The following is a 21,823-nucleotide window of genomic DNA, read 5'->3' on the forward strand; positions in this document are numbered from 1 at the left end:
GGCGGGGCCTGAGCGCCGTCAGGAGGAGGGGCCCGCTCCGCGGCTCCAAGGGTTCGGGGGCGTGGCCACGCCCGTCTCCGCAGGTGACCGGAACACGCGCGGGGCCGAGTCAGCTGGGTGGGCGAGAGCTGCGGGGAGACGGCGACTGAGCTGCTGCCCGGGTCTCACGTCTGCCGAGCCGGCGGGTTTTCGGAGCCTTCGGGCGCGGCGTGCGCGGCGGGGAGTGCGGCGCCGGCTGGGTCTCGCGGCGGCTACGTCGCCCTCCCTCTAGTGTGCGCGTCGGTGGCGGCGTCCGGCGTGCGCTGACTGGCCGCCGGCGTCTCCGTGGCTCACCGCACGCCCCCCGCCCCCGGGCGCGTCGTGCTCGCTCGCTCGCTCGCTCTCCCCACCGGAGCCTGTGGCGAGGCACCGGCGGAGGGCTTTTTTTCCCTCAGAGTTTTTGACTCCGTAGTCCCCTGAATGGCTGCCGGGCGTTGAAACGGCTTAAACGAGGTTAGTTTGGGTGGGTGTTTACCCTGCAGGACTTAAAAAGGAACGAGCTGGTTCGCTGTGTCCACTCTCAGACCTCGGGTCAGTGGTAGGCCTGGAAAGCTGCCTCGCCCTGCGTGGTCGGTCTCCATCCCAGGATTGAAGGAACCTTCAAAGTGATCTGGTCTCTTCACTCCGTTTCACTCTAAATATTGAAAACATTCCAGGCATAAAGGTCGAGTCCTCTAGGCATCTGCACAGTCTGTGAAACACTTGGAAGCGCCTGGCCCGGGAGGGCATGTCTGACGCCTGCCCTATGAGGGAGCAGGCCTGGCTCTGTTATTTCTGAGCCTCAGTACGAAATGAAAATCCAGGCCCTAAAATAGGTCCTAATCCCTAAAGGTCCTAAAATGAAGCTACCTCCTTTCTTCTCTAGGATCTCCTTTGACTTGTCATGGTGTTTCAACCAATAACACTATTGATTTATTATTATGGTATTATTAATAGAAACTTGCTATTTATTTTTTTTAAGATTTTATTTATTTATTCATAGAGACACACAGAGAGAGGGGCAGAGACACAGGCAGAGGGAGAAGCAGGCTCCATGCTGGGAGCCCGACGTGGGACCGGATCCTGGGTCTCCAGGATCACGCCCTGGGCTGAAGGCGGCGCTAAGCCGCTGCTCCACCGGGGCTGCCCCATGTATTTTGTTCTTACTAGGACAATGGAAACTGCACAAAACCAAATCATCTCTCCTTTTTTTTTTTTCTTCTTGATGTATTCACGTTCTACCAACACTATGGAATCTCTGGCCTTTGAGTCTCACAGAACTCCCACAGATGGTGGGTCCACCAGATTCCTGTGCTTATGGGGTTTCACAAATGCTTTATGTGAATGAGGTAGCAAGGGATAGTAGTGGACATGCACTTTGCCCCCCTGGCCTCTGATCCTGCACATCCTCCCTTATCCCATTTGGTCCTAAAAGTTCAATATAGGAGTGCCTGGGTGGCTCAGACTGTTAAGCCTCTGCCTTCTGCTCAGATCATGGTCAGAGTCCTTGGATCAAACCCTGCATTGGGCTCCCTGCTCCATGGAGTGGGGGCCTGCTTCTCCCTCTGCCTCTACCTGCTTGTTCTCTCTGTCAAATTAATAATGTCTTTTTTTTTAATTCATATATAAAGTTAAGAATTTCAGGGTGGTGACAACATTAAACCAAATGGCATTCTGAGCACATTATGCTACTTGCATACCCCTGAAGCCAGTCCTATCCCAGAGACTTATGAGTCTGATAAATTGTAAATTTTCGATAAATAATTAAGGCTGCACTGGTGCCCACTAGGAAGGCACTTGGAAGACAGAACCACAGTCCTGTCTTCAAAGAGATCACAGCCTAGGTGAAAGAAACAAAGTGAACAGATGATAACTCTGAGAGCTCTAAGATGGTACTGTACAAATTCTGTCTTCTAGGAGTTGAAATGTGTCATTTTATCACAGGCTAACCCACAGATAATAATGTATAATGTGAGGAGTTCTGGATTTAGAGTGGGCTACGTTTGGTTTTTAATTATTCCTGCCACTTTAACAGCTGAAGGATCTCAAGTAAATAGTATATTCTCTCTGGCCTATTTCTCTTTTGTAAAAGAAATATAATATCTATTCAGTGCGAGAGGTTCTGAGATAATGTAAAATGCCTAACATAGTATGGGTTATGTAGCGTGCTGTCAGTAGTTAACAGCTTGGTTGCTACAGTTGGTCTACCCATTAGGCATTGTCTATTCAGCTCCACTTATCCAACTGCGTCCCATTTATATTCTTCCATTCTCCAGACCCAACTTCTGGGCCACTGACTCCCAGTAACTGAAGCTGGAGGGTGAATATCCTGTACCTCCTTACAGCCCAAAGCCGTCCTCCTAGAGCCACTTTTGAGTTTACATTAGAACTTTTTTTTAAGGTTTTACTTATATATTTATTACTTACTTGAGAGAGAGAGAGAGTGAGCTTGAGCAAAGGCAGAGGGAGAAGCAGGCTCCTCACCAAGCAGGAAGCCCAATGCTGAGCTTGATCCCAGGACCCTGGGATCATGAACTGAGCGGAAGACAGACGCTTAACCAACTGAACCACCCAGGTGCCCCATATAGTAGAACCTTCTACTAACTCCCTTCTCTCATCACTCCAACTCCAACCTCCTTCCCTCCCTCCTACATAAACACATTTATACACACATTACCACACTGCCTTCTGGGATGTTGGCTTGCCTGAAGGTCTACATTTCCAAACCAGTTCTCCAAATGTAGCCTCCCAGGTTTGGACTTTGTTTCTATTTTCGTGGGGGAAAAACCAAACAAACAAACAAATCTAACCTTTAAAAATGGCAAAGAATTGTATTTAACTTAAACTTGTCTTTATTATTTCTACTAGAAACAGAAATATCTAGAGTGCTTTTATTTTCCTTATATATATAGTATTGAGCAGATGTTGACATGTTCTTAATTAGTACCTTTTTATAAAGAAAATATAAGATGTTAACATTTGGAAAATCTAGGTGAAGAATATGTAAGAATATTTATATTTTCTGTCCATCTGAAACTAATTTCAAAAAAATTAAAATGTTTCATTCCTGAACAGTTATAGATTATTTAACTGAAAGATATACTTGAGATCATTGAAATATGATTATATAGGACTTGGGACCCATTATCAACAGTAGATATTTTATTTGGGAGACTAGATTGTGCATATCATGTAATTAAAAGTTGGTATTTGGTGAAGTTCTTACGTAAATGTTAAGTCCTAAATGTATAGGTAGTATGTTTGTGGAGGATGTGTTTAAAATTGTCATCAGAAACCAGAAAACCAGTTTCTAAGAAACCTGTGAATCTTTGGAAAATTAAAAAAAGCCGGGGTGGGGGGACTTTCTAAGTGATATTAAAAGACCACCTTTCAGTTGGTAAGTAAGCTTGTATCAGAGACTATTGAAATTAATAATTAATTTTTTGGGTTAAAATATTTATTTTTGTATATTTTTTTATTAGAGTTCGATTTGCCAACATATAGTATAACACCCAATGCTCATCCTGTCAAGTGCCTCCCTCAGTGCCCATCACCCAGTCACCCTATCTCCTGCCCACCTCCCCTTCCACTACCCCATGTTCGTTTTTTTATAAATTTATTTATTTATTCATGAGAGACAGAGAGAAGGGGGGGGGGCAGAGACATAAGCAGAGGGAGAAGCAGGCTCTCTGCAAGAGCCTGACGATCCCAGACTGCAGGATCATGCCCGGAGTCAAAGGTATGCATGCTCAACCTCTGAGCCACCCAGGTGTCCCTAGATTAATAATTAATAAGGTATTCCATTAACAATGTTAATGAGAATCAGAATAATGCTCTTAGAAACACTCTTAAAAAAGTTTTACCTGCAGTTTTTGTTGCAGTTTATTGAGTGGGATTCCCTGCCCATCTCACATTATTTTTGCGTGAGTTTTTTTTTTTTTTATAGATTTTTTTTTTTTTTTAATTCACAATAGACAGAGAGAGAGGCAGAGACACAGGCAGAGGGAGAAGCAGGCTCCATGCAGGGAGCCCAACGCGGGACTAGATCCCAGGACTTCAGGATCGTGCCATGGGCCAAAGGCAGGCACTAAACCGCTGAGCCACCCAGGGATCCCCCTGAGTTTTTTTTTTTCTTCATTTTATTTACTTCTCTCTGCTTGCATATCTTCTCACCTGAACACTTAAGGTAAGGTACTAATCTCTGTGTATATATGTCTACTTATTGTAAAATATGTTTAGCCTATATTTTTGACACTATAATTGGTTAGGTTATCAGAATAATTGAATGTGAAAGCTGCTTACCAAGAAAGTATATTTATTTATTTGTAAATAAAAGTAATAATTTAAATTTCAATAGCTATTCATTTGTAGAAGTGTGCATTTCTCTTAGTCATTTAAATTTTCTTTTGTAAAATATATAGTCTAAGAAACTTGTGTGTTAGCCCAAATGTCATATATAGAAGAGAAAACACAAATTATCTATGAGCGAATTATTTGAGTGTCCTATACTACTATCGACAACCATTTAAACAGTTACTTATAAACCTTTAAAACTATCTTTTGCTTCAGGACCTACATTCCTTAGACCAACCATCAGACAACTGCATGTTCAATCCACATATACCACCAAAGAAAATGAATTGTGCCTTCTTAGCTTGACGTTTCCTTTTGTCTGTTTGAAGTGTTGACTTTAAAATATCAGTATTAAAAAAGGTTACTTGGGCATTTCTCACTTAGAATATTAAATACAGGAAACACTGGTTGCCTTTCCATGAGGAAAGAAAAGTAAATGCCCTTTTGCCCTTTTTATATAACTAAACTCTCAGTGTTCCTTTCCAGAGAAACAACTGTTCATGCATGGTGCACGACCAACTCTTGTGATCACTGACCTGCCATAGCTTTATGGGTATAGTCTTGCACCTAAAGAAGAAAGAAATGGCTTGTGTTGAGTATTCTTTTCATGTGCCAAGTCTTGAGGAGCTTGTCGTAGGTAAATAAATTATTGACTTTAAGTATTTTGAGATTGTTCTAAGGAAAAAATTTAAAAATATAAACATTCTAAGATATGATTTGTGCAATAATATTTTCAATGCAGAACTCACTTTCCTGAGGCACTCGGGTGGCTTCGGTTAAGCGTCTGCCTTTGGTTCAGGTCAGGATCCCAGGATAAAGCCCTGCTTTGGGCTCCCTGCTCAGTGGGGAGTCTGCTTCTCCCTCTCCCTCTGCCCTTGCTCTTTCTCGCTCTAGCTCATTCTCACTCAAAAAAATAAAATCTTTTTTTTTTTAAGAACTCATTTTCCTTTTCCTCTTTGTCCTTTTTTTTTTAAAAAAAAAAAAAAAAGTTTATTCATTTATTTCAGAGAGAGAGAAAAAGAGAATATGAGTAGGTCTCCACCTGGAAGAGGGAAAGAATCCCAAGCTGACTCTGCCTTAAGTGGCGCTGAGCCTCAGGCGCCATCCCATGACCCATGAGATCCTGACCTGAGCCAAAACCAAGATCAGATGCCCAACTGTCAGAGCCACACATGTGCCCCTCTTTGTACTATTTTTGTTCAGAGTCCAAAATTATCCCCCCCAAAAAAACTAAACTCACCATTTGAAGATTCTTGTTAAGATACCAACTTTACAGAATGAAAATGAATATAGTAATCCAAGATTTAAGTATATGTGATGCCCAAAAAGTCACACAATTTTAACTTCTTACCAGTCACAGTATTCTTTAAATATATAATCTACTGTGGCATATTAATCATTTTCCTAACATTACTACTTTTTCTCTATGATAGACTGTCTCTGATAGACTGCCAGTGAACTTGCTTAGATTTCTCTGTGTATATTTTTATGCATTTCCCCTTGTTCAAACAAGAACTTAAGGCAGCTTCACAAAATTAGTTAGAGGGGTGATAGATAAGAAAAAGTAAATAAAAATAGGAATATGAAATGAAACCAGGATACTTTGGGTTAGTACTAACCCAAAACTATGTATGTAGCCCGTCAGAAAGCTAACATTTGTTTGACAACCTTTTGGTTCTATTCTGACGGTAACTATAAAACCCACCCTTTGCAAAGTGCACCCATCCTGACAGTTCATCTGTATGTCTGATAGGTCAAGAAGTATACTCAGGTTTTGCTTGGTTATGGCTCTCTTCTTCTGACCTTCCTATTTTTTCTTTAATTTGGATGGCAGCTCAACAATCTGTATTACTAGTATTCTTTGCCTGTATCTCTTTTTTGTCTTTCTGTTTTCCCTGATATGACAGGACAGCTAGGAATCATTTCTTTGAGGGCCTTTCTACATCTATCTTCTCTTAAGTGTTTATGTTTTATGTTCCTTCTATATGTACAGGACATATTCAGAACAAAGTAGAAATGGAATCTGAGTTTCTTGGCTTAAAATTTATTTTCAGTTTTACAGAAAATACTATAGCTAGAATTTTGTCTCTTTGTAACTGATTAAAAAAATAGATTTTACTGTATTTCTACATGCTGAAATCTTTATATATTCATAAGTTTGCAGTCATCAGTTCAGGGAGGAGAATTTTCCAGGCAACTTGGTTTCTGTTTTCATGTAGATAATGTTTTAACTCAAACATCTGGAATGGGATGTCTACATGGCTAGATTTAGGACGGCTTCATGTTTTGGAGAATCTGATTCTATAAAACCTAAACTAATGGCTAACTACTCTCAGAGAAATTTTTGTGAAAACTTATCACCCTTAGAAATACATTGCTCTGGGCAGCCCCGGTGGCGCAGCGGTTTGGCGCCGCCTGCAGCCTGGGTTGTGATCCTGGAGACCCCGGGATCAAGTCCCACGTCAGGCTCCCTGCATGGAGCCTGCTTCTCCCTTTGCCTGTGTCTCTGCCTCTCTCTCTCTCTCTCTCTCTCTCTCTCTCTCTGTCTCTATGAATGAATGAATGAATGAATGAAATCTTAAAAAAAAAAAAAGAAATACATTGCTCTTAGGGGCTTCTGGGTGGCTCAGTTAAGCATCTAACTCTTGGTTTCTGCTCTGATCATGATCTCAGGGTCATGAGATAGAGTCCTATGTTGGCCTCTGCACTGGGTTGGAGCCTGCTTAAGATTCTCTTTCCTCCTCCTCCTCTCTCCATCTCAAAAAAGAAAGAAGTTCATTGCTCCTAGATTTATAACTTTGAAATATGTTTGCTTTTTCTGCTTTTTTTTGAGTTATAACATATCTCCAATAACACAAACTGATCTTTAAGTGTACAGCTTGATGAATTTTAACATGTTCATACCCATGTCGCTGCCATCCAGATTGAGATATAAAATATTTCCAGCATCCCAGAAGACTCCTTCCTGTATTTACTTTTCCAGTCAATATCTCTACCCTAAGAGGTAACACTGTTCTGACTTTTATCACCTTAGATTAGTTGCCTGATTTTGAAGCACATAAAAGTGAAGTCATATATATTCTTTTGTGTCTTACTCCTTTTGCTCAACATTTCGTCTTCAAGTGTCAGTGAAGTTGTTACATGTAATTGCTTACTTTCTAACAGTTTATTTTTTTAAAAGATTTATTTATTTATTTATTTATTTATTTATTTATTTATTTATTCATGAGAGACACAGAGAGAGAGAAGCAGAGACATAGGCAGAGGGAGAAGCAGGCTCTCTCCTGGGAGCCCAGATCCCAAGGATCACGCCCTGAGCCAAAGGCAGCCACTGAGCCACCAGGGTCCCTCTAACAGTTTAAATATATACATTTCTGTAGGTCTTTGGAATTCTCTCCCCAAAAGGGAGGTAATACCCACTTTACTGTTTATCTTCAGTGGTTTAAATCTCTACAGATTTACAGAGATTTTTATGGAGGTATTGTATGGAGGTATTTGATATAACACATGTGATTAATTGTTTATCTAATGTTTAATTATATTCATTAAGAAGACCATTTCCCCCTCTCTCTCTTTTTTTTAAATATTTTATTTATTTATTCATGAGAGAGAGAGAAAGAGAGAGAGGCAGAGACACAGGCAGAAGGAGAAGCAGGCACCATGCAGGGAGCCTGATATGGGGCTTGATCCCAGGTCTCCAAGATTACACCCCAGGCTGAAGGTGGCGCTAAACCGCTGGGCCACAGGGGCTGCCCTCTCTTTTTTTTTTTTTTTTAAAGTAAGCTCTACATTCAACTTGGGGCTTGAACCAAGATAAGTGAGTCTCTTGCTCTACCAACTGAGCTAGCTAGATGCACATCACCCCCACCCCAACATTTATAAATACAAGTTTAGATTGGGAGCATGATACCCAAAATGTTGAGGGAAGATTTGATATATGGTGGCAAATTTTCACCTAATTTTTTTTTTTTTTTTTTAATTTATGATAGTCACAGAGAGAGAGAGAGAGAGAGAGAGAGGCAGAGATATAGGCAGAGGGAGAAGCAGGCTCCATGCACCGGGAGCCCGATGTGGGATTCAATCCCGGGTCTCCAGGATCGCGCCCTGGGCCAAAGGCAGGCGCCAAACCGCTGCGCCACCCAGGGATCCCTTAAGATTTTATTTATTCATGAGAGACACACAGAAAGCAGAGACATGGGCAGCATGTCTCCTGCAGGGAGCCCGATGTGGAACTTGATCCTGGAACTCCAGGGCATGGCCTGAGCCCAAGGCAGACGCCCAACCGCTGAGCCACTCAGGTGTCCCTCACCTAATGTTTAATAACCTTTTTCCTTGTCTTTGCCAGTTCTGCAGAAGGGGCTAAAGGGTAACTTTGCTGATGTCCAGGTCTCTGTGGTTGATTGCCCTGATCTGACTAAGGAGCCATTTACCTTTCCTGTAAAAGGTAAACGATTTTTGCAGTTTACTGTTTTTGGTCCTAATCTCTTTCTGAAAACCAATTATAAAAGTAACCTATTCTCCTCACTAAATAACTAATAAATTAGTTAAAATTAAGAAATCAGAAAACACAGTAGAAGGCAAAAAAAGGTTAATCTTAATTCTTGTCATCCAAAGAGTTTTCTAATAAATAATTTGTAAGCCTTTAAATTGCAACACTAAGGAAGCTATATATGTATGTTTATATATGAATGATGTCTTATAAATGTTGTTAGGTAGCTTCTAAATGAACTGGTATTATTGAAGTCACCAACGATTTTGGTTTGTTTACTAGTATTATCTGATCTCTAACATATTACATAGTATCTGGCTGTTGCTGCCTGACATTCTCTCTCCTTGGTTCTTTTGCCTGTACTTCCTGGGTACCTTTCCTACTTCTATGTTCTTCATTTTCCTTGATTCCTTTTCTTTCTGGCAGGCTCTGAAATCCTGACATTTTCTAGAATCTTTGCTCAGCCTCTTCTTACTCTACAATCTCTGCATTTTTTCATATAATCCGCTGGTTTTAAATTACTATTTGGCTACAAGAATTTGAAATCTGCACATCTCACCTAGGTCTCTCATTTTCTTAGTTACAGATCAGTAATTCCAGCTGTCCACAGGACATTTCCATCTATATATTCCTCCCTGCGGGGAACCCAATGCAGGACTCGATCCCAGGACCCCGGGATCACGACCTGAGCCAAAGGCAGATGCTTAACCACTGAGCCACCCAGGCACCCCTAAAAGCACAGATTTTTAAAGGAATAGGTCATTATAGACTAATTCTGGAAATTTCATCCTATCCAAACTTTGGCTTCAGTTCTAGCCTTGCTCTATTATCAACTTTCTATTGCCTTTATGCTACCAACTATATCAAGCCAGGCTTGGTTATGACAATATTGGAAACACAAGTAATTAGAATAGGATAGGGATCATAACTACTTTCATCTTCCAATCTCTGCTATTTGTAAAACCGAGGGAATGGAGAAGTTACATACTCTTAATAAATTAAATTAGTGTCTCTTGACATTTTATACTTAAGTTAGATGTTTACCTATTTTTAAGATGACTTCTTTTTTTTTAGGCATCTGTGGGAAAACTAGAATTGCAGAAGTAGGAGGTGTGCCTTACTTACTGCCTCTTGTAAATAAAGAAAAAGTAAGTATACTTTAACTCCTCACATTCACATGAAGATTATAAGAAGTTGGGTTGATTCTCTTTACATTATTAGAAGATCCATTGACCAGTGTGTCAAGGAAGGGTTAGTGGACTCATTCAAAAATAATAAACCAAGAGATTTAAGTTATTTAAATAATATTTTTTCTTCTTATATAGGTTTATGATCTAAATAAGATTGCAAAAGAAATCAAGCTTCCTGGAGCTTTTATTCTTGGAGCAGGAGCAGGCCCATTTCAGACTCTTGGGTTCAACGCTGAGGTCCGCATTCATATAATTATTTAATTTTATTGATTTGACATTTGGTTTATCTTTTTTCTTTTATTGCCCTATCAGAAAGTCTGCTTTCTGAATGTATTATAAATGGTCGATGTCATCTTTCTTTACAGATTCAGTACTGTGTGATACAGACTTTGACTATAGCATAGCACTAACCTCTAATTTCACATTTTCTCAGGGTATGCACTCAGTGTTAAATGAGACCTAATATAGTCTGCTGAGAACCCTGGATTGTGAAAAATTTTAATCCTTACACATCAGAGAATTCCTAGCTTCACTATAGTTCTTTTTCTTTTGATACAAGAGGAGCTTTTGATGAAATGAATGGAATAATTAATGATCTCATCAGTTCCCTCTTTCAGACTTAGTAAGGCCCTACCCCAGTGGTATGATGATTATTTATTTATTTATTTATTTTTATTTTATTTTATTTTTTTTTTATTGGTGTTCAATTTACTAACATACAGAATAATACCCAGTGCCCGTCACCCATTCACTCCCACCCCCCGCCCTCCTCCCCTTCTACCACCCCTAGTTCGTTTCCCAGAGTTAGCAGTCTTTACGTTCTGTCTCCCTTTCTGATATTTCCCACACATTTCTTCTCCCTTCCCTTATTTTCCCTTTCACTATTATTTATATTCCCCAAATGAATGAGAACATATAATGTTTGTCCTTCTCCGACTGACTTACTTCACTCAGCATAATACCCTCCAGTTCCATCCACGTTGAAGCAATGATGATTATTTACAAAAGGTACTATCTATTACTCTGTATGTTAGTATGTTTACAACATAAAAAAAAAGTTTCTTCACATCTCTTAAATAGAAGAATGAAGGACCTCTTCATTCTGCCTATCCCCTCACCTCTTCTGATGTAACCATTAGTCAATAATCATACAAGTTCTTTTGTAGAAAGATGAATATAATTTACCTAGTGTTCAATATAGAAAAAAAAGTTTAAAATCTAAAGACAGACATTTTAAAGCACAATTTACAATGTTCTAGAAACTAAGAAATACTGTGAACATTTTATAAGATATTTTTTCAATTTTTTGTTGTTTATAAATCTTTAACATCTTGAATCTAAAATTAAATATTTCATGCTTCATGCTTTCTTACTAGATTCTGATATAAAATATCTAAAGTCAAGGATAAGATCCTTTGTTATGTTACTCAATATACTCTCTTTGCATATTGATGCCAGGGTTGACCAATTTACTTTCTTATTTTACTTTTCAGTTTATGCCAGTTATTCAAATAGGAAGTGAACATAAACCTGCAATGAATGGAAGTTACTTTGCCCGTATTAACCCTGCAGATGGAGGGTGCCTGCTAGAGAAATACAGTGAGAAATACCATGATTTTGGGTGTGCATTACTGGCTAATCTTTTTGCCAGTGAGGGCCAACCTGGAAAGGTGACTTTTTTTGTTGTTGTTCACAAAACACAGTATTCTCCAGAAGTTCTCAGATAGCTAAAAAAAAGTTGAATTTTTATTGTCACAAATATGGTTTTCTTAATTCAAAACTAGCTAAGTCAAATTTCTTTAACCCAGTTATGAAAGATTACTATAGTACTACAGGCAAGGTGGAAGTCTTATTTAAAACTGAGGTTAGGAATACTTAGTAAGCAATACCTTTTTTTCTGAGGAATAAAAGGTAACAATATTCATGGGGGAGTGAGTCAAACATATGAGCTGTGCAGTTGAAGTAAATAGATAATGCCAGTCCCTAGTTAGTCTATAGGTAGTTTGCTCATTCCTGATGGATCGGATGTTGGTTGATCTAGACTGAAATGGTGGTAGCAAAATATAGCAAGGAGCTTAGGAAACTTCGTATTTACTTCCTATTAGAACACCAAAAGATGATAACAGTGTTAGCAATTGTGAGAACTCTCAGATTTTTAAATAGAGTAGCTACTTTAGCTACTTTGAGAAATGAGGTAGTGAATTAAAAAGATATGTTTAAGGGGTACCTGGGTAGCTCAGTTGGTTAAACATCTGATTCTTGATCTCAGCTCAGGTCTTGATTATATGCTTCACTTTGATAGTTATCCACATAATATTTTGCAGCTTAGAACAATGGTATGCATATTTATATCCTCTCTAGGTCATTGAGGTGAAAGCCAAAAGAAGAACTGGAAAACTTAACTTCGTGACTTGTATGAGACAGACTCTTGAAAAACATTATGGAGATAAACCTGTAGGGATGGGAGGGACTTTCGTAATTGAGAAGGGAAAAGCAAAGACTCACATAATGGTAAGGGCCTTCGTGTCTATCCTTGCATGCGTATGTGGGTATGTATGTGCACATACTTAAGACCTTAGGATTTATAATAGAATTTAGTAGAATGGAGAATTCTACCCTTAAAGACACCCTGAATACTTTTCTTATTGTATTACTTTAAAACTTAAATAACAAACAATACTGTAAATCATATTGTGAGATAATGTCTAACTAGGGTCCTTTTTCATGTTAATATATTAGAAGTTTCTTTTCACTGTGTTTGCTTTTAAGATCTAGATAGACTTGAATATAAGCCTTAGAAATGGATAATCATTTTTATTGCCAGAATCCCAAACTCCATACATAGACTTTGCTATTAAGATGGTTGTGGTGGGGTGCCTGGTGGCTCAGTCATTTGGATGTCCGACTCTTGTTATCGGCTCAGGTTGCGATCTGAGGGTTGTGAGATCAAGCCCAGCATCAGGCTTTGTGCTGGGTGGAGCCTGTTTGGGATTCTCTCTCACTCCACCCCTCTCCCCCTCTCCCCCTCTCCTCCTCTCCCCCTCTCCTCCTCTCCTCCCTCTCTTTCTCATTCTCCTTGCACTCAAAAAACAAAACAAACAAAAAAACACGATGGTTTTGGGGAAAGGACTCATTATGAAAATTATAATCTTACAGGCTGATTATACAAGTTTATAAGACATCAAGGATGGAATACTATATGAAGCAAGACCTAGGGCATTCAGGTTTTAAAATCATTTTTTTTGGAGGTGAATAAATGAATAGTATAAAAGTAATTACAACTCAATTTCCTTTTCATTTTATCAATAAAATCATCAAAAAAGTGATTTTAATGTTTTTTATCCTGATAATTTGATTTTTTATTGTATTTTTTAAAAGATTTTATTTATTTATTTTAGAGAGAGAAAGTGAGAGACAGTGTGTTCATGAGCAGGGGGAGGGGCAGAGGGAGAAGGAGAGAGAGAATCCCTAGCAGACTCTGTCCTGAGTGTGGAGCCCAACATGGGGCTCAGTCCTATGACCTGAGATCAGGTCAGATGCTTAACTGACTGAGCCACCCTGATGCCCCATCCTGATAATTCTAAATGGCAAGCCAGCTAATTTTGCAAAGAAAAACACAACATTGTGAAAATACTTAATTTTCCAAATTATTAAAAACAGAATTATAGATAAATTTATTTGTAAATACCAAATAATTATAGGATTTTTTTTAAATGCGAGTACATAATATTTCATTACTAACCATGGGCATATCTTGTTTTATTGTGTTTCACATTATTGCATTCCACAAATACTGCATATTTTTTTTTATAAATTGAAGGTTTGTGGCAACACTGCATCATGTAAGCCTTTTGCCACCAATTTTCCAACAACTTTTGCTCCCTTCCTGTCTCTGTATTACATTTTGGTAATTCTTGCAATATTTCAAACTTTTCCATTATTATATTTGTTATAGTGGTCTGTGATCAGTGATCTTTGATGTAACTATCATAATTGTTTTGGGGCACCATAAACTGTGTCCATATCAGATGAATAATTTAATGAGTAAATGTTGGTATGTTTTGACAGTTCCACCAACTGGCCATTCCCCTATCTCTCTCCCTCTCCTTGGGCCTCTCTATTCCCTAAGACACAACAATATTGAAATTAGGCCAGTTAATAATGCTACAATGGCCTCTAAATGTTCAAGGGAGAGGAAGAGTCAACTTCTCTCACTTTAAATTAAAACCTAGAAATTACTAAGTTTAGTGAGGAAGGCATGTCAAAAGTCAAGTAAGGCCAAAAACTAGACTTCCTTCCAAATAGTGAAGTTATAAAGACAAAGGAAAAAGTTCTTAAAGGAAAATTAGACATGTTAGTCCAGTGAATACCCAAATGATAAGAAAGCAAAAACAGCCTTATTGATGATTTGGGTAAAGTTTTAGTGGCCTGAATAGAAGATCAAATTAGCCACAACATTCCCTTAAACCAAAGCCTAATCCAGAGCAATTCCATGAAGGCTGTAAGAGGTGAGGAAGCTGCAGAAGAATAGTTCATGGGTTTGAAGGAAAAAGCTATCTCCCTAACATACAATTAATTGCAAGAGGAAGCAGAGCGTGTTGTGGAAGCTGTGACAAGTGATCCAGAGGTAGAGCTAAGATAATTAATGAAGGTGGCTACACTAAACAACAGATTTTCAATGTAGACAAAAGAGCCTGCTATTAGAAAAAGATATCATGTAGGACTTTCACAGGTAAAAAGAAGTTAGTGCCTACCTTCAAAGCTTCAAAGGACAGGGTGACTTTCTTGTTAGGGGTTAATGCAACTGGTATCTTTCAGTTGAAGCCAGTGCTCATTTACCATGCTGAAAATCTTAGGGCCCTTAAAAATTATGCTAAATCTACGTTCCCTGTGTTCTATCAATGGACCAACAAAGCCTGGATGGTAGCACATCTGTTTACAACATGGTTTACTGAATATTTTTGGCACACTGTTGAGACCTACTGCTCAGAAAAAAATATTCCTTTCATGCGCATGGACAATGCACCTGGTCACCCAAGAGCTCTGATGGAGATGTACAATGAGATGAATGTTTTCATGCCCACTAACACAGCATGCATTCTGCAGCCCATGGCTCAAGGAGTAATTTCAACTTTGAAGTCTTATTATTTAAGAAATATATTTCATAAGGTTATAGCTGGCTATAGCTATATGGCAGCTCAGGGCGAAGTCAATTGAAAACATTCTGGAAGAGGATTCACCATTCTAGATGCTGTTAAAAACATTTGTGATTCATGAGAAGTCAAAATAACAAGTAGAAGTTTGGAAGTTAACTCTCATGGATAACTTTAAGGGGTTCAAGACTTGAGTGGAGGAAGTCATTTCAGATGTGGTGGAAACAGTGAGAGAACTAGAATTAGAAGTGGAGCTTGAAGATGGGACTGGATTGCTGCCATCTCATGATAAAACTTTAATGGATGAGGAGTTGTTTCTTATGGATGAGCAAAGAAAGTGGTTTCTTAAGATGAAATCTGCTCCTAGTGAAGATGCTGTGGAGATTATTGAAATGACAACAAGGGATTTAGAATATTATATAAATGTAGTTGCTAAAGCAGCTATAAGGGTTTGAGAGGATTGAATCCAATTTTGAAAGTTCTACTATGGGTAAAATGCTATCAAACAGCATTGCATGCAACAGAGAAATCATTCATGAAAGGAAGAGTCAATTGGTATGGCCGACTTCACTGTGCCTTATTTTTAGACCTTACCAGAGCCATCCCAATTTTCAGCAACCACCACCCTGAGCACCCAGCAGCCATCAACACTGAGGTAAGACCCTCCACCAGCAAAAAGTTTATGATTCACTGAAAGTTCAGATGATTGCTAGCATTTCTTAGCAATAAAGAGTTTTTAAATAAGGTGTGTACTTTTTTTAGACATAATGCTACTGCACACTTAAAAGTCTACAGTATAATGTAAACATCACTTTTACATGCACTAGGAAACCAAAAAAATTGTTTGACTTGCTCTATTACAATATTCACTTTATTGCAATGGTCTGGAACTGAACCTAGAGTATCTCCAAGGTATGCCTGTAGTTACCATAATGTACATTATATCTCTGAAACTTATCCACCTTATAACTGAAAAGTTTTTGTACCCTTTGACCAACACCTCATCTTCCCCACTCTCAGCCCCTGGCAACCATTCTAGTCTCTGTTTCTCTAAGTTGGCCTCTTTAGATTACAATAAATGATGTAATGCAGTATTTATCTACGTGTGGTTTATTTCACCTTAGCATAAAGTCCTCCAAGTTCGTCCATGTTGTCACAAACTGTGGGATTTCCTTCCTTTTCAAGCCTGAATAACATTAGTTTTATATATATATCTCACAATTTTATATACATGCACACACAATTATATATATATTAAATCACACGCAAGGTGTGTGTGTGTATGTTCTTAAGAGTTAGGTCTGATTCATTTTAAGTTACTTTTTGTATATATATATAATTTGTATATATATATATTGTATATATATATTATATATAAATTAAGAGTCCAGTTTCATTCTTTTATACATCAGCACCATTTTTTGAAAAGACTATCCTTTTTCCACTGAATGGGCTTGATACCCTTATTGAAAATTATTTGACTGTCTATGCAAGGGTTTATTTCTGGGATCTCTATTCCACTGATCTTTATGTCTGTCTTTATGCCAGTGTCACTGTTTTGATTTCTTGTAATCAGTTTGATATCAAGGAGTATTAGACTTTGAACTTCCTTTTTTCCCCAAAAATTGGTTTGGCTCTTTGGGGTCCTGTGTGATTCCATATGAAATTTACAATGGATTCTTCTACTTCTGTAAAACACTTTATTGAGATTTTGATAGGGATAGTGTTGAATCTTTACATCACTTTTGGTAGTATTAACATCTTAACAATATCAAGTTCAATCCATAAACAGGATATTTTTCCATTTATTGGAATTTTTATTTTTTAATCTTTTTTTTTAAGATTAATTTTAGTGCACATGTGTGTGCATGCACATGAGCGGGAGCTGGGGGCAAAGGGAGAGGGGGAGAAGGAGACTCCTTGCTGTTCCTCAGGGCTCCTTGTGGCACTCTACAGAGCCCTCCTTGTGGGGCTCCATGGGGGAAGATCAAGGAGGGGTGTTGATGGGGAGCTGCATGTGGGTTTGAATTCCAGACCCTGAGATCATGACCTGAGCCGAAATCCAGTTGGTTGCCCAACGGACTAAGCCACCCAGGTGCTCCTATTGGAGTCTTTAAATTTTTCAGTAATGCTTTGTAGTATAAGTTTTTTGCCTCCTTGATTAAGTTTATTCCTTACTATTTTATTCTTTTTGATGCTTCTGCCAATTTCAAATGCCTTGCTTCTCCCTCCCCCTACCCATCTACCAGTAGTAGTAATGAGACTTAAAATTAGGATGAGGATGTATTTCCAATAAAACTAAGAAGCTATGAAAAATTAAAAGATAGTAATATACCCATTCCTTCATTTATTCATTCATACATTTTAGCTTATACACTTAGTTGATGATCATTTTGAAAACTAGGATGTGTAACTTGTTTTGATTCTAAAAATAACCAAATCTATTGGAAGGCTTAAATTTTTAACTTCATGAAGTTATATATAATTTAAAATTTTAACTCTCCATAATATTCTATATATTTCAAATGATCTTTTTTTGTAGCCTGCAGAATTTTCTTCCTGCCCATTGAACTCTGATGAAGAGGTGAATAAATGGTTGCACTTTTATGAGATGAGAGCTCCTTTGGTTTGTCTGCCAGTTTTTGTCTCCAAAGACCCGGTAAGTTTATGTCCATCTTTTATATTCCAGTATAATAGAGTGATAATGCTTAATTTTTAGGATATTCTTTTAAAATAAGGTACTTTTTGTGTTCTTGTTTAAGAACTAGGGCAGTCTCTAGGATTATCTTGGAAGATAAGACAGCAGGTGGCTAACGACCCTATGAGTTAGGGCAGGGTTGATTCTACCTTTGAGCAAATGAAAGTACATGTATTTTAACTAACACCCAAAGTCATGTTATTAAACAGTAGAATTAGGACCAGGATTCATGTCTTCTATCCTATTTGTTGCTTATTATACTATTCATTATATTTTAATACTACATACTAGAAAAAGATATGATATAGACCAATTCATAGTATCTACCAGAATAATGACTAGTCATATTTTTTTATCTAGCAATTACAGATATGTCTAGGACTTTGTTCTTAAATATATGCATAAGTATGTAAAATTATTAGTTAAAACGTTAGTCATGATAGCATTAATGTGATAGAATTGGAAATAATCTAAACGTCAGTTGGGAAGTGGTGTGTACCTAAAATAGAATGCCATGCAGGTATAAAAGAAAAAGGAAGCTCTTTTATAATCTGATCTCAAGCTATATTGTTAAATGAAAAAAAAAATACTTGCACAGTACATACAAGGTGCTACCATTTGAGTAAAAATGATAAAAGTAAATATTTCTGGAAGGATACATAAGAAACTGTTTACATTGGTTGCCTGCAAGGAAAGGGAGTAAGTAGTAAAGGCAGGAGATGGATAGACACATTTTAAGGTGTTAATATCCCTTTCCACCCTCTGAATTTTGAATTAAGTGAATATATTATTTACTTAAAAATAAAATATAAACCATGGTAATATTAATAAAAAGGTCTCCCTCCCCCTTAAATGAATCCTATCCAAAATATTTTGAAAACTGACCAATAGCTTGTCTGTTGTCCTAGGGGTTTGATTTGCGTTTGGAGCACACTCACTGTTTTAGTCATCATGGGGAAGGTGGACACTACCATCAAGATACAACCCCAGACACAGTGGAATATCTTGGATACTTCTTGCCTGCAGAGTTTCTGTATCGCATTGATCAACCAAAAGAGACTCATTTATTTGGGCGAGATTAAATCAAATGAAAGAGAAATAATTCACTAAGGTTAACTTATTACTCACCAATTGATGCTAATATAAAACTCAATAGAAATTATCTCACTACTGAAATTCCATTTTTCTGGCCTTTAACTGGAAGGTATGTTGACATTTATACTCTGTATTATGTCATGGATATATCTTAGAAGTTATTGGGAACAAAGATACATAATGAAAATGTTCTTCGTTTTTATTCTTTAATAACAGCAAAATCAGTTTTATGTTTATACCTTAAATAAAAACATAGTCAGGAATTGTGATTATTCCTACCATCTACTGGTAATCACTTACATTATTAAATTCTTCAAATTAGTCTCAAACTCCCAAGTGGATGTTTCTGGGTATTAGAAAAATCAGTGTTGCAAATGTTGATAGTTGTTGAATCTTAGTACTGAACTTTAAAAAATCCATTTCAGAAATCAGAGTATACTCTTTTTCATGGAATAAGGTGGGCAAAGGAAGCAACTTTACCCCTTTTGGTGGGGTTGAATCATACTCAGAAGTTTGCAGTTTGCCTTTCACAAACATTGGCAACTAGGGAGTTAGCCATGATGCCTCCTTTGTTCGGCTTACCAATTGGAAGCATTGTACCATATCAATTATTTGCCAGAAGTAAAGGGAAAAGAAACAGCATCAAAATACAGCACTGAAGTGAGTATACTTTAATTTACAAGTGAGGTTATTGCTAAACATAATCGTTGTCCTTTGTAAAATAAAAAGTTATGTTCTTTTACTGATGGTAATTGTTGAAATTTTCCTGAATATTTGTCTATAATAATCATTAGCCAGAAATCTACTGTCTAATCTTAATCTTGCTAATGCCAACCTTGTGTAGATTTAGTAACAAAATTTAGTTTTAATACTAAACATATACTAAATCTTCAAAAAAATGTGTTTTGATTATCTTCTTTGGATATTACCTATAACAGGACCTGTGAATATAAATTCCTAAATGTTATTTTTAAATAAGCCTCAATTTGAAAATAAAAATTTTATATGCACAGTGATGTTTCTTTTTAATATCTTACCTCCAGACAGAAAAAAATATTACTGTTTATTGGTTTAACAAAAGTGTATTGAACACCTCCCCTGCCCACTGGAATGTAAGCTCCATAAGGGTAAAGGCTTTGTTTACTAGTGTAGTACTAATGCCTTTAACAGTGCCTGGACAAAGTAAAAACTCAATAAATAATTGTTGAATGAATGAGTGTGTAGAAGATAATGCCAGACACTTCACCAGATGCTGGGCTCTATCATTCAGACATTTATATAGTGGGGGGAAAACTAACAATCAACAAATATATAATATGACAGGTCGTATTAAGTCCTGTGAAGAAAAAGCACAGGACAGGCTGTAAAGGAGGAGACTCTTTTGTTGTTTCCATCTCACATGAAACAGGATGGACTTACCACCCAAAACTCAATTTGGATGTCAAGATGGATAAAGGCACACCCTGCAGGGTATCTGAAAGGGATTACTGCTCAAATAATGAGGCTTTCTGGGGAAAGCAGGACAGCTACCAAGTAGGTCCAAAAAAGGCTTGAGAAAACAGGAAAGGAGACTGGTTTGAGGTTTTTATGGTGGTGAAGGATTAGGGCTAGGGTTATGGTTCCACATGGAGTTTAAGTTTCCCACAAGTGTCAGAGAAGGAGCAGCTGGCTTATCAGCTTGCTCATCAAACATGGAACAGAATGGGAAAAGGGAGGAATGAGGCTTAAAAGATGTCCACAGTCAAACGTAAAAAATGGAATCCGACTCTTTACTACACCTTTTATATTAGGAAGATCAGGAAAAGACTCTGATAAAGAGACATTTTAGCAGAGACCTAAAAGAAATGAAAGTGAGCCATGAAGTTATTTGGAGAAACATCTCTCCTGGCAGATTTAAAAGTGCACAGGCAGGAGGAGATATAGTATGTTGATGAAACAAGAAGGAGGTTGTTTTGAACAAAATACGATCACCTGACTCTATGCAGCTAACACCTAGTGCATGCTCTAAGAAGCAGTTTTGTTGATGCTATATGTATTTACAGTCATATGTTAATGCCATATTCACTTTAAAATTAGAAATGTGATAGGGCTCCTGGCTGGTTTGGTTGGTAGAGCATGTAACTCTTGATCTTGGAGTTGTAAGTTTGAGCCCCATGTTGGGTGTACAGATTACTTGAAAAAATCTTAAAAAAATATAACAAGTATGCCTAATAACATCAACTATTGGAGGTTCTAGCCAGGAAAAGGAAGCAAGAAAGAATTATAACTGAAAAGGAAGAAAAACACAATTTTTTGGCAGAAAACATGACTGATTCTTTGAAAACCCAAGAGAAATTATAGTGAAATTACTAGACTGAATTTAAGAAGATTCCAAAATCTAAATCAATGTATAATAATGAGTTGCATTTCTTCATACCAGTAAGAAATTGTTAAAAATGTAAATCTTAAAAAGATATCAATTACAATGTTATCAAAAGTACATAGCAGGGACGCATAACTGCGTAAGTAGCTCAGTGGTTGAGCATCTGCCTTTGGCTCAGGGCGTGATCCTAGAGTCGCAGGATGGAGTCCCACATCAGATCAGGATCGGTGCATGGAGCCTGCTTCTCCCTCTGCCTGTGTCTCTGCCTCAGTGTGTGTGTGTGTGTGTGTGTGTGTGTGTGTGTCTTTCATGAATAAACAAAAAAATTTTTTTAAAAGTACATAGCAATATTTTCATTTAACAAAGATTATAGGGGCAGCCCCGGTGGCTCAGCGGTTTAGCGCCACCTTCAGCCCAGGGCATGATCCTGGAGACCCAGGCTGGAGTCTTATGTCGGGCTCGCTG

The 21,823-nt window shown here is 37.9% G+C and overlaps 1 protein-coding gene across 4 annotated transcripts; it reads left to right on the forward strand.

Moving 5' to 3' along the window:
- Nucleotides 1–106: 106 nt before the first annotated feature.
- On the forward strand, nt 107–20,008 carry BKGD (beta-keto-L-gulonate decarboxylase). 4 transcript variants are annotated; one of them, XM_077867458.1, is made up of 10 exons: nt 112–492; nt 3,993–4,204; nt 4,858–5,008; nt 8,717–8,815; nt 9,935–10,008; nt 10,186–10,287; nt 11,544–11,720; nt 12,412–12,561; nt 17,746–17,862; nt 18,810–20,008. In XM_077867458.1, the coding sequence occupies exons 3-10, from the start codon at nt 4,921–4,923 to the stop codon at nt 18,981–18,983; spliced, it is 981 nt and encodes a 326-aa protein (XP_077723584.1). In that variant the 5' UTR covers nt 112–492; nt 3,993–4,204; nt 4,858–4,920; the 3' UTR covers nt 18,984–20,008. The 4 variants fall into 4 exon arrangements, with proteins under 4 accessions (XP_077723586.1, XP_077723585.1, XP_077723584.1 ...); XM_077867456.1 differs by having other exon boundaries at nt 3,997–4,204; XM_077867460.1 differs by lacking the exon at nt 11,544–11,720 and having other exon boundaries at nt 107–492; nt 3,997–4,204.
- Nucleotides 20,009–21,823: the final 1,815 nt, after the last annotated feature.

Source organism: Canis aureus, chromosome 23, assembly GCF_053574225.1.
Source record: "Canis aureus isolate CA01 chromosome 23, VMU_Caureus_v.1.0, whole genome shotgun sequence".
Taxonomy (NCBI): domain Eukaryota; kingdom Metazoa; phylum Chordata; class Mammalia; order Carnivora; family Canidae; genus Canis; species Canis aureus.